At 42.9% G+C, this 12179-nt stretch overlaps 1 protein-coding gene across 2 annotated transcripts; it reads right to left on the bottom strand.

Annotated features, from left to right (window-relative positions):
• Positions 1-294: 294 nt before the first annotated feature.
• Positions 295-10966, bottom strand: LOC105279849 (kinesin heavy chain). 2 transcript variants are annotated; one of them, XM_011339911.3, is made up of 14 exons: positions 10196-10966; positions 8851-8992; positions 8570-8743; positions 8179-8447; positions 7827-8073; positions 7505-7741; positions 6742-7088; positions 6435-6644; positions 6128-6271; positions 5734-6018; positions 5310-5495; positions 5009-5212; positions 4501-4795; positions 295-3958 (listed from the first exon to the last, which is right to left on the bottom strand). In XM_011339911.3, the coding sequence occupies exons 1-14, from the start codon at positions 10352-10354 to the stop codon at positions 3936-3938; spliced, it is 2922 nt and encodes a 973-aa protein (XP_011338213.1). In that variant the 5' UTR covers positions 10355-10966; the 3' UTR covers positions 295-3935. The 2 variants fall into 2 exon arrangements, with proteins under 2 accessions (XP_011338213.1, XP_011338212.1); XM_011339910.3 differs by having other exon boundaries at positions 295-3897; positions 10196-10965.
• Positions 10967-12179: the final 1213 nt, after the last annotated feature.

Genomic DNA, 12179 nt, shown 5'->3' with positions numbered 1-12179 from the left:
TTCTCCCTCTCCTTTGCTTAAATAATTTATATATATATAATGATTGCTAATATTTATGATGTAATAATCTTGCTTTATAGTAAAGAATAATATTTATAAAAGAAATGAGATAATGAGATAGTTTTATAAAGTGCAGAATTAAATTTCTTGCAAGAAATGACGCAAGATAAAACTAAGTTCCACATCTTCGAACAGATTAAATTATTTTTATCGTGAAAGCGACGTTCTTCGTATGGGATGATTAAATCAGGATTTCACGTGGATGCACGCACAAAATGAGATCTATGTGTGTGAGTGTGTATGTATATTTTATTACATTACCTTATAAATATATTTCTTTCAGAGATTATTTCGCCAGAGACGAACATTATGCAGTGCGACAATAAATAAATAAGGTGAATACAGTCGTTTAATGTGTTTTCCCTTTTCTTCTTTCAATGTAAGCATTGTCATCTCCATAATTGAATAATAATATAATAATCGTAATAATAATGACGATATCTTAAAATTATAATTTTAATCCGAGGAGAATATTGTATTACAATTTATATAGTACCTTGTATATATAGCTACAGCCTCTCTACACCCTGCATACAAATCTACTACCACTTAGGATCTAAGAAAATGTTTAGAATTGCATCTATGCATCTGTTGTTTTTTGTAAATCTTGTTTGCTACTTGCTGTTTCAGATGAGGTAGATCTGAACTCGATCAGATGCGGAAAACATTCCCTCGAATATTCTTGATCGCTATAGGTAAGCACCGCTGCGGTGTCTTCTCACGAAAACGAAGTCGGAACAACTCGTGGATTTTTGTTCGTTGTTTTCCGCCTTTTTCCGAAGGAAAACATTCGAGAAGCAATGCGTTTCGCTTGCGCTTCGTCGTCGGCGCGAGAAGTGTCGCCGACACGACACTTGTAGATCAACCTCTTCTTCAACAGTGACTGGCTGCGTGCACGTATCGTTATAACTCACCTACTTGACTGTATAAGTGTAGCATAATTTATTTGTTTTTTCAAACACGCCGGAGACATCATACGAAAATAATATAGCTAACGCTCTGTCTTTCCTGCATTCCGCGTACATCAAATCCGTCGGCCAGCCACCCGGGGTGCCCGGTACACATTTACAACGCGTACAATGCGATACAATATATAGCAAAATCGATCTCGTGCGCGTGATTATCCGTCACGAAGGACGGCAGTGATTTCTTACTCACGTTTAACGGTGATTCCAGTTTCTCAACAATCGCTTCCAACATGTTATCACACAAGAGAAGGAAAAAAAAGAAATATAAAAAGATAGAAAAAAATTGCGATCCGAAATCAACACGTCACGATATATATTTCTCGAAGCCGTGATACTAATTATCGACGTTGATTAATTCTTACGACTTAATTCGGGAGGAGAAAATTTCAGCTCGACGAGTCGCAATGAGAAACGACGGATCGTCACGATTGTGGCTTTTCGACGCGACGTGATTGGGGGGGGGGGCGGGGGCTGACAAGTACGTTCATCAGCATCTAAGAGGGACGCGCATCAAACGTTGAATGTAGCGTTACACCCGACAAGTACAGATCTCCGGGGAACACCCTCGGCATTCAGACGTTTCTCGCACGCTTCTCTTAGCACCACCAAGTAAACTAACACGTTACAGCGCGGTTTACAGTTTACACATACGTTTTGTATATTTACATACATACCCGAGAGACACAAAAATAGAGTTTAACGATAATTGCACTCGCATCATTGCACCACACACATGCGCTTGTCGGTCCGCTCTGCTTTACATGTACGAGCAGGGAAAACGCAAATCCTCATCTTCGCCCACGATAGTTCGCTTATCACAAAGTTAAGATAAAAACGGAAGGTGTGGCAGAAACGTATAGCCGAATACTTTCTCGACGCGCGCTTCTTAACGCGCTTCGCGCACCATGCATGCTCCACTCGCAGAATCGCTTACAAGTGCAACTTATATTTATTATCATTAAATATAGACATTTCGCAGGCGGTCTCACACTCAGTTACAACTCTGAGGGCTTCGCGCGCGTAAATAATCGTATATTCGTTTATAAATAGTTCCTTGCTCGACACGAGACTGAGAGATAGAGAGGGAGAGATTACGTCGAGAGTATACGCGATTGCCGCGCGAGCGAGTCTTGTAAAAAGCAATAACAAACGCGAGATCCACGGGATTAGAGGAGAGTACCGTGTACCGAAGAAAATGCGCGAGTGTATACGTGAAGGCCATCATTAACCCTTGCCCGGACACGATGGGCGATTTATATCTTATCTCGATTAAATTAGCGCGATATAACTAACGAACACGTGATCCTTAACGAAGAGAGAAGCCTTATAAATTTAATAAATTTACAAGTGGTTTATTACATTTTTACCGTGTAAACGGGACGAAGAAAAGGAGTGTATAAAATAATGTGATATAAATATATACGAGATTGTCATTAAACTAGCTTTCGGAGAAAGGAGCAGTAAAAGATTTAATAACAAAAAGGGCGGGTTAACGACGACGCCACAAATGAAAGACACGAATGAAATTCCTCGTGAGGTTTCTTTTCCTCTTTCTTTTTCAGTGCTTTCCATTAGGAACGCAAGCGAACCTCGGTGCATCGGCTCACAACCAGACTCTGCGGGTCACTACGCAGTAACGGAACTGCGGGGAAACTCGCTGAGCGAATGACGTACATTAAAATTCGCATACACTTGACTCGTGTCCGAGGCGAAGGGGAGAAGAAGCTCCGGGGTTCCCGGAGCTTCGCTCGTCGCTCTGTGCGTTTCACAGAAAATCGCCGACGCGAGAGTAAAGCAGCCTCTTTTATCGCAGGAATAAATTAATTTCAGCTGGACGCGCGAAATTAGAATTAGGTCGGCGCGCTACATCAAAGTGAAGAGAAAAAGAAGCGAGAGTCAAGCGATAGCTGTTTTTCGATTAGTCCCTGTCGGAGACACATCCTTCTCACAATTTGCTTTCGCTCCATTAACGCACGTACGCACGCATGCACTCATCCCAGCTGCGTGAAACGCACGCACGAGCGCTCTGGAGAGGCAATTCTGCGCTTGACCACGGTCAAGCGTGCTCTCCTCAGCAAAGTGAGCCTAGCGATAGCAGGCACTCTCATCTCTCGCGGAGCGTTTTTATCAGCTGCGTGGGGCATGGGGCGTGCGGGAGGAGATTTCTTATAATTACAAATACTCTTGTGTGCAAGCCACAAACATCTTTTATGCTCGCTCGAAGCCGCATGTCCGATCGTCATCCTGATCTTTCAGTGGATTGGTGGCGTTTAAACTAAATTGTCTTTAAGTATCGAAGATCTCCGCGTCTCTTCCGAGATCACGAGGATCGTGGTACACGCGATCCTCGATTCATGCTCGTAAGATCGCGGGTGCAAGATTCTTGTTTTCTTCAAGCGACTCAAATCGAGCGCGATTTAAATAGGGACACCATCGCTAGGTGTGTATAAATGTTCCGAGAGTGTGGCGAGAGGCTTCTCCGTGTGACCATTCACATAGAGATACATTCATGTTATCATCGAATCGTTATCATGCATATATATGTGATATTAAATTAAATAATTTATAAAAATTAACTATTTACATCGACGGGACATGCAGCGCTCGTGTTATATATATATATATGTATATGTATAATTTAATGCACTTATATATATTTATATACCTAAGCACATGCTCTTGCTCCGAGGAAGAAAGAAAAAGAGTAAAGAAAATTAAAAGAAAACTGGCGGTGCTCTCCTTGCGGATAATATATAGTACTATTGCCCTTACTTTAATAATAATTATAACATTTATGCATATCCATTATACATAAGAGCCGCTGGAATTCTTTTGTTTTCGTCCATGAAAGCGTTCTTGCATTCGGTTTCTGCAAAAGTGAAGGGTTTTGGCATTATGCGATCACGATCACTGTACGCTGTTACCCATATCTGTGTGTGATCAGGAACATGAAAAAAAACAGAGAAAAATAAATAAATCTTCAAAGCAACATATCGGAGTCAGTCAAACAAAACTTCACATTCTTGTCGAAGTTAGCGTCGTCGTCGTCGTTTCGAATATAAATCATACAATAATCGAACAACTGAACGTTCAAACGGTTAAACTAGTCATGCAAATCTGAGCGATCGGGAAGAAGCGTCGTGAGGTTTGTTCGTTTATCATCCGCTGCTTCGCTAGATTAAATTGAGCGATGTTTCTGCAACGAACTTGAGCTAAATCAAGAAAATCGAATAATTGCATCAAAAAACTGATTTACGCTAAAGCGTAGAACTTCTTGGACCAACTGTTTACGCAAAACCGAACAAACCGCACGACACCTATAATGTAGTTTTAATTAAGCTACTCCAGAACAAAAAGAGAGAGGAGGGCGATCGTATGTGTAAGATAATAGATATTTGCATGATGAGAAAGAGAGAGAGGCGACGACTTTGACTGAGCGCGGTTTTCGTAAGAGGGAAGGACTACTCCTTACCGCGATTGCCGGTTCTGATGGCGTTAACGTTGCTCAAATGGTGTTGGCCGGCGCGAATAGGCTTTGCGATCTGCGCGCTCGGTCCACGACGCGCCAGATTCTTTTGCCTGACTGCCTCCTTAATTCGATCCACCTCGTACTGGTAGCGCTTGCGATCCCGCATCGCGCCTTCCTTGGCATCGCGCAGCGCCGTCTCCAGGGCTTTGACGCGCTCCATTGTCGCTCGCAATCGTTTCTCCAGCTTGGGCAACTCGCAACGAAGATCAGCGTTGTCCCTGACAAGTTGTTTGTGCACCTGTAATAATACGAATAATTTATATGCATTATAAATATCGTATTAAGTACGTTTAACAAGATAGTTTTTTGTTGACCCATATATGTGCAACAATAATTAATTATATTATTAATGTATTATAAATATTGGATTGTAATAAAAGTCTGTACTGTTAATTTTTGTTTAATAAAAAAAAAGATGACAAGTTCTGGAGCGAATAAAGTGTCTTCGTACCTTCGTCAGTTGGTCCAGATTATTTTCCAAGAAGGAGATCTTCTGTTTCTGCGCGAGAGAACCGCCATCGTTCTCGTTATCCTCCGCATTGATGGTCTTCTTCAGTTTATTATGCATGTCCGTGATGAAGAGTTTGCGCAGGCTGTGCAGAGTGTGCAGTTCCTTCGCTACCGTCTCCTCCAATCCTTTGAGATCTTTCCTTGCCTGAAATAGATGATCGAAATCATGTTACGTGATATTTTTATACGAATGTTGATAGCAATCCCCCGATGCGAAGATCGTCTGAGCACTTTGCACGTACTTGTTCCCGGCGTTCATTCAGCAACATAAGCTCCTGCAGCTTGACAGACTTGTTAGCTTCTTCTTGCTTCAACCGTTCGTAATCGGACTGCATCTGCTGGTGCGCCAAGTTGAATTTCTGATTGCGGTCCTTGAGTTCACTGATCTGTTTCTGCTTCTCAGACAACTCGTCCCTAAGTGCGGCAACCTGGAATAAAGTTGAAGAGATTAGGGAAATCGCGGGAGATTAATATTAAATCTAAAGTCAGTAGTAATTAAAAATTCAATTAATAAAAAAGTTATTTAAGAATTAAATGTCAATCTGAAAGAAATAATCGAGCATCAAATGGAGAAACTAATTAGGAATTGGGTCCAAATTTAAATTAAGAATGAAGAGATTGAAATCAAAGTAGCAGAGTTAGATGTATATTTCGCAAATAAGTAACCTGTTTTTGATGCGCGTCTCTCAGCTGATCCATCTGTTCCTCCAAGGCCACTCGCATCTTCGTCGCCGCTTCCTTCTCCTCGGCTTTCTCCTTGTTAGTCACCGCCTGCACCTGTTCAGCGGCTTTCAACTTCGCGCATTCCTCGCGCAACGCATCCACATTTTCCTCTAGAGTTCGCTTGCGAGTTTCGGCCTCCTTCATCGATTCCGTCAAGGTTTGCATGCGCGCCTCATGCTGCGAGATCAACAACCGGTACTCGGCCAGATCCTTTTCATATTCGGAAACCTGAGACGATATTTGAAAAAACATTTGGAGAACACGTATTAATTGACGAGATTAAATAGAAATCATGGTTGATGCACGACAACGTGATACACAGCCATTGGCCACTCACTTTCTTGTTACAGTCTACTTGAAAACTTTCTAATCCCTGACATCGCTGCACCAAGTTCTTCACTTCGGACTTCATCTTGCTAATGAACAGCCGCGCAACTGTGAACTCTTCCTCGAGTTTTCCATTGCTCTCCGGTGGAGCAATCTTAAATAAAAGTTATAATTCGTAAATAAAAGCTAGTGCTATAACATTTATATTAAATAGGACACAATGACGAGTACTCTAACGTATTATTACACACATTACACGTATGATTACGTATTATTACACGTTTCTACTGTACTGTATAGAGATCTGATAATTTTACCTTTAGATTCTCGTTGGATTCTCCACCAATAGCCACACCGATCTCTCCCAGATCTTTCAGGAAGTTTGCCAGCATTTCCGCGACGCGTTTCCTCTGATGAGTCGACAGGTCGCGCAGCTGTTGCAACTCGGACGCGGTATTGTTCAGGATCACCTGTTTAGCCAGGAGCTCCTCCGTCATGGACTCCTGCTCTTTGTTCTTCAACTCGACCTGAAATCAACGTCAGAAGCGAAATAAGTTCGTGCACCCTCTTAGAAAAAAAATCCTTTTACGTTTACCCTCATTTTCCCATCACGCAAATGATTACCTCTTGCGACTTCTGATCATAATTCACCGCGAGCTCCTCCAGCGCCTGCAGCACCTCCTTCACCTCCTCCTTAGCGCTCTCGTTCTCCTGCTGTATTCGGTTCATCTCCTGCTGCAGCTGCTCGTAATCTCGTCTCGCGCTGGCGATAAGTTCTTCCTGCTCGTCCATCTGCTCCTTCAGTTTCTCGACGTACTGCGATTGCTGATTGATCTCCTCGTCCTTGTCGTCCAGCTGCTGATACAGCCTCTCGCGTTCCTCCTCGAGCTTCTGTCTCTCCTCGTTCGAGAGGGAACCGATCATGAGGCCGCCACCGGGAGTGGCAGGCATTGGGCTATCATCCAGTTTAACTGTAAGCAAACGAACATTTACGATTATACAAAGTCTGAAGGAAATAATCTACAAGTCCTTTGATACGTCGATTGTCATTTATTTCATGATAGTCAATTATCTGAGGCATCCAGTGTTGCCTTAAGCACGCTTTACACGACACTGCTTTTGTTCGCTTTGAGCAAGCTTCTTTACTCGTCAAAGAATTCGCTGGCAAAACCTTCTTTTAGACGTTCGATTTTTCGTCCAGTCTAATTTCGAGAGCTGGCAGTATGCCGATCTATTCGCTACTCGCGCGCTGATTCAAGGATACGGAGCGAAAGAATTGAATTGTCTCTGACTTGACACATCTTTCAAGCTACTTGATGACGAAGCATTACTTGTTAGTTGATCGTTTGCGGCATAGCAGTACATTTCCACTTTTCATTGTCATTACCTTCAATGGGGACGTTGATCGGTGTGGTAACATCCGGCCCCTCGACCAAGCTGACTTGCTCCTCCGGCCGGACGGTCTCACCCTGCCGCCAGCGCGACAATTCCGCCTCCAATTTGTCCACCTTGCCCTTCAATCTTGCCACTTTATCCTTCTCGCGTTCGTAGCGACGTTTCCATTCTTCGGCCGTCAACTCCTCGTTCACGCATACGACGTTCTTGATGGTCTTGGCTCGTTTACCTATAATGGACATTATTCTACGAAATCTGAATCCAAGAATTAACGTGTTATAACGCGTGATAAAAAGTCAGATTTAGAATCTTACCGAAATCCAGGGTCGACTTTGTCTCGGACTCGTTGAAGCTAGCGGGCGAACAACAAATGATGATAGTGGTCCTGGCGTTGCCACCCAACGACTCTTGCAGAATTCTCGTTAATTTCGAGTCGCGGTAAGGAATGTGGGTCTTATTGCCGTCAGCCAACGCCGAGATTACGTTACCTAGCGCCGACAGAGACTTGTTGATGTTCTTCGCTTCGTCGAGCACCGTTCCTTCAGCACCAGTTTTCGAAACCTGAAGCCGAAAACGTGAAGGTATCGATTTACGGATTTTTCTTTGTTACACTTTACACGCCGTAGACTGAAGCGCGAGGGCAAACTAATATCTGTACAACCTCACCTTTTCCGAGCCGGCCAAATCGACGAGATACAATTTGCCGGAGAGCTTTTTCTGGTTCTCCAAGTTCTCCTGCTTGACGTTTATGAGAAAAACGGAATGGGAGCGCGAGCTGTGCTCGTTCATGTTAGTGACGGCGATATGCCGATTCGACTTGCCCTCCTCTATAACTTCAAATACCTCCTCGGGACTAGAAACAAACCGCTCGGTCGCGCCCTTCACGAACGGCACCCGGTTCTTGTCTTCGTGCACGCTTAAGTTAACCTTAGATACTGAAATAGAAAATCGCAGGGCTCGGATTTGCGAGAATCTTGCAATGTATCATGTATAACAGTATATTAAAATATCATATAATGGATGGTAAACAAGTATAAGAGTAAACACGAGTTCTCACCATCGAGAAGATCCCTGATTTTGTCCATGTAAATCTCAAAGTATGAGACTTTGATGTGGAACTCGAGGTTCTCCTCCATGCCGTAGATGTGATTAAAGATGTCATTGACGATTCTAGGGATGATACCCTGTTTGTTGGGATCGCCAATGACTCCTTCCATCGTGTGCGTTTTACCTACGTAACAGAAAATTATTTTGTGTGTAACGTACTGCAATACAGTATAATTAGTGACTTTGTTAGCATTTTTGTTTTAAAATGCTTATTTCGAGGTGTGAGTTTACCTGATGATGTTTGACCGTACGCAAAGATGGTTCCGTTGTATCCCGCCAGGACATCCGTAACAATAGATTTCGCTGCCTCATTGTAGACTTTGTCTTGCGTAGCATTCGGCTTAAATACTTTATCAAAAAGATATACTTTGCCCTGAAATTAATATGCAATCATTTACGTTTGAAAATTTTGATGAATTTCTTAAGGGGATCCTGGAGTGGCCAGTGAACTCCGTCGCGGCGTCTATGTGACTGGCGGAATCGGTGATTTTCCTGCATTTTTCAAGAAATGGATCTTTTTATTGACTTCACAGAATGAAAAATCCTTTTCCACGATGAAAGTACATACAATAATGTAGTGTGGAAAATAGGACTTAACTTTCCAAATGGAAAAAAATCACGATTTTTCACAATTGTGATTTTTTTCCATTTTAATCAATTTTTCACAATTGTGATTTTTTTCCATTTGGAAAGTTAAGTCCTATTTTCCACACTACATTATTGTGTGTACTTTCATCGTGGAAAAGGATTTTTCATTCTGTGAATTCAATAAAGATCCATTTCTTGAAAAATGCAGGAAAATCACCGATTCCGTCGGTAATACAGACGACTCCAGGATCGGCTTAATGTTGAAATATTATATGAGACAATATTCCGGACATTTATCTGCCCTAACTCTTTATCATATATCTCTTATCTTTTAATCAATATTCATGAAAATATTTATCAGAAGAGTAATCAAACAGTTTCTAGCATGAAAACTCTATCAGAGATTCCATAAAAATGTTATATGTTGTATCAGTAGCATTATTGATACCGTAAATAATTAAAAAAGCATCTTCACTATAATTTTATCACAGGTCATCGCAAGGATTACTAATAAATTACAGCAATGTGAAAGTATCGACAGCAATAAAATTAAAATAAATAATATAAAGAAATCGCTTATGATAAAATCACAATTACAGACTGACGCAATCCAATACACTCCGAATAATTGAAGAAGCCCGGGCGACAGTACCCTATCAAATTATTCCATTAATAATTTTACCAGTGCAATTGCATATCCTTATACCTGTTTCACCAAGATACCAATCGATACCGTTAATGTAGAGCGCAAAAATATCTCCACTGACTCTCTCTTCGATTATAAACTATGAATCATGCTTCCAGTAGTTTGCATCTACTTATCTACAATAAACGTATATCTATCTACGCGCGACATGTATGTACAACCGAAATACGGAGTACGGAATGCGATCCCGAGGACTGTCAGCTGTTTCCGGCCGCGTCCACGGTGACGCTCGCGCGCGCGGGGTCGATCCCACGTTCACCGGGCGTGACGGTGCCCACGTACCCCGATAGAGATGCAGTTTTCATCGCCACCGGACGGGAACTTGACGATGAACTTGGAGCCGGCCTTCTCCTCGGAGTCGTTCAAGGGTCGGAACCTGCAGACAACCTTGATGCTGTCCTCGGCAGCGATCTCTCGCTCCCGTGGCGTCTCCATTGCCATTGCGATGAGAGCGGACGACGGCGACGACGACGATGATGACGACTGTGCGGCGTGCGCGCGCGCGCGCGCTCTCGTGCGTGTACGCTGTTTAAGCACTTGACTGCGGTGTATCGATATGCGATTCCGCGTATTTTCTCTTAGGCTACTCTCCGCTGCTCGGAATTACGTTCAAGCGCGACTGTTCGCGGAACGAAGCAGAGGCGACGACGTGAAGGGCGCACGTACCGCATGAAGGGGTCGCCGTATCTCTCTCTCTCTCTCTCTCTCTCTCTCCCTTTCTCTCTCCCACGCGTGTGCGCTCGCTCTACACGACTGCGACAGGCAGGCCCGTCTGTCACAAGCTCCGTTCTTGGTAGCAAGATGGCGGCCGATAAGAGTGGCTCTCGTCCGGATCGAGTGGATCGCGATCAAGCAGCGCGGAGAGAGCGCTGCTTCGTGGACGACGGCGCGGATCGCGACGCCACGGCAGGACCCACCCGCTCGTTCGACTCGTTCCCACTGTTCCTGCCGGTGATCGCCCGTTCGTCCGCCCGTACAGCCGCGAGAACGAAGCGATACGCGCGATCGCGGCGGCGGCTACGGCCTACCTGAGAAACTCCACTCCGCGTCCGCGTCTCCGCGAGCGATCGGCGGCCGCGCAATCGATGACGAGTCTCGGCGGTGAGGAGGGGGGGGAGAGACAGCGGCGACACGGCATGACACCTACTGCTTACGAAATTCAACGCGAACGCAGAGGCGAGGGACAGTGCGCGCGTTCTTCCTCGAAAGAGAATAAAATGTGGTATTAAGGGGAAGCTGGAGTTGCTAGTGAACTATTTTTTCACTATAGCGATGGTAATTGCAGTTTCGAAAATTCTCTTTGTTGCTTGTGCGGAATAAAAAGTCCTTTTCCACAAATGAAGTATAGATAGAAAGAAAGTCCGCTCTACAGGACTTTATATTCAAAATGGAAAAAAGTTAAAAACTTGCATTTGTCTTTTCTAACTTTTTTCCATTTTGAATATAAAGTCCTGTAGAGCGGACTTTCTTTCTATCTATACTTCATTTGTGGAAAAGGACTTTTTATTCCGCACAAGCAATAAAGAGAATTTTCGAAACTGCAATTACCATCGCTATAGTGAACTATTTTTTCACTATAGCGATGGTAATTGCAGTTTCGAAAATTCTCTTTATTACTTGTGCGGAATAAAAAATCCTTTTCCACAAATGAAGTATAGATAGAAAGAAAGTCCGCTCTACAGGACTTTATATTCAAAATGGAAAAAAGTTAAAAACTTGCATTTGTCTTTTCTAACTTTTTTCCATTTTGAATATAAAGTCCTGTAGAGCGGACTTTCTTTCTATCTATACTTCATTTGTGGAAAAGGACTTTTTATTCCGCACAAGCAATAAAGAGAATTTTCGAAACTGCAATTACCATCGCTATAGTGAAAAAATAGTTCACTAGCAACTCCAGCTTCCCCTTAATTGTTAACGTCGACGATATATCGCATGAGAACTTTACATTCGGGAGATACGAAATATTAATGAAGAGAAATTTTTCAACGTTGAAGGGTTAGATGTAGGAGATTATCGTTTGGCATTTTATCGATTCGTTCAGTCGCACATGCACCACACGCATACTGCTTTCTTTTCCTTTATTTCATGTTCAGTTTCAAAATCAAATTTAAATTTAAATTTTGTATTTGAAGTGCAAAAGGAACAATAGTGTAGTTACGCGCGGTCAGAAATCTGAGACCAAACACTCGATATGATCTAGTGGAATTATAAAGTAACCGATTTACTAGATTGTTAACCAATGAAATTGTATATCTTCTACTAGTAA

Source organism: Ooceraea biroi, chromosome 7 (assembly GCF_003672135.1).
Source record: "Ooceraea biroi isolate clonal line C1 chromosome 7, Obir_v5.4, whole genome shotgun sequence".
NCBI lineage: Eukaryota > Metazoa > Arthropoda > Insecta > Hymenoptera > Formicidae > Ooceraea > Ooceraea biroi.
Note: the sequence above shows the minus strand (reverse complement) of the source record. Positions and strands in the feature narration are given on the sequence as shown.

What these genes read in the sequence shown, in the direction of transcription:
- LOC105279849 (XM_011339910.3), bottom strand. Translation starts at nt 10,354, where the DNA reads ATGGCAATGGAGACGCCACGGGAGCGAGAGATCGCTGCCGAGGACAGC. An exon ending in ATGATCAGAAGTCGCAAGAG is followed by an intron (nt 6,645 to 6,741) that starts GTAATCATTTGC and finishes CGTTGATTTCAG; the next exon opens with GTCGAGTTGAAGAACAAAGA. An exon ending in GAGACGCGCATCAAAAACAG is followed by an intron (nt 5,496 to 5,733) that starts GTTACTTATTTG and finishes ACTTTATTCCAG; the next exon opens with GTTGCCGCACTTAGGGACGA.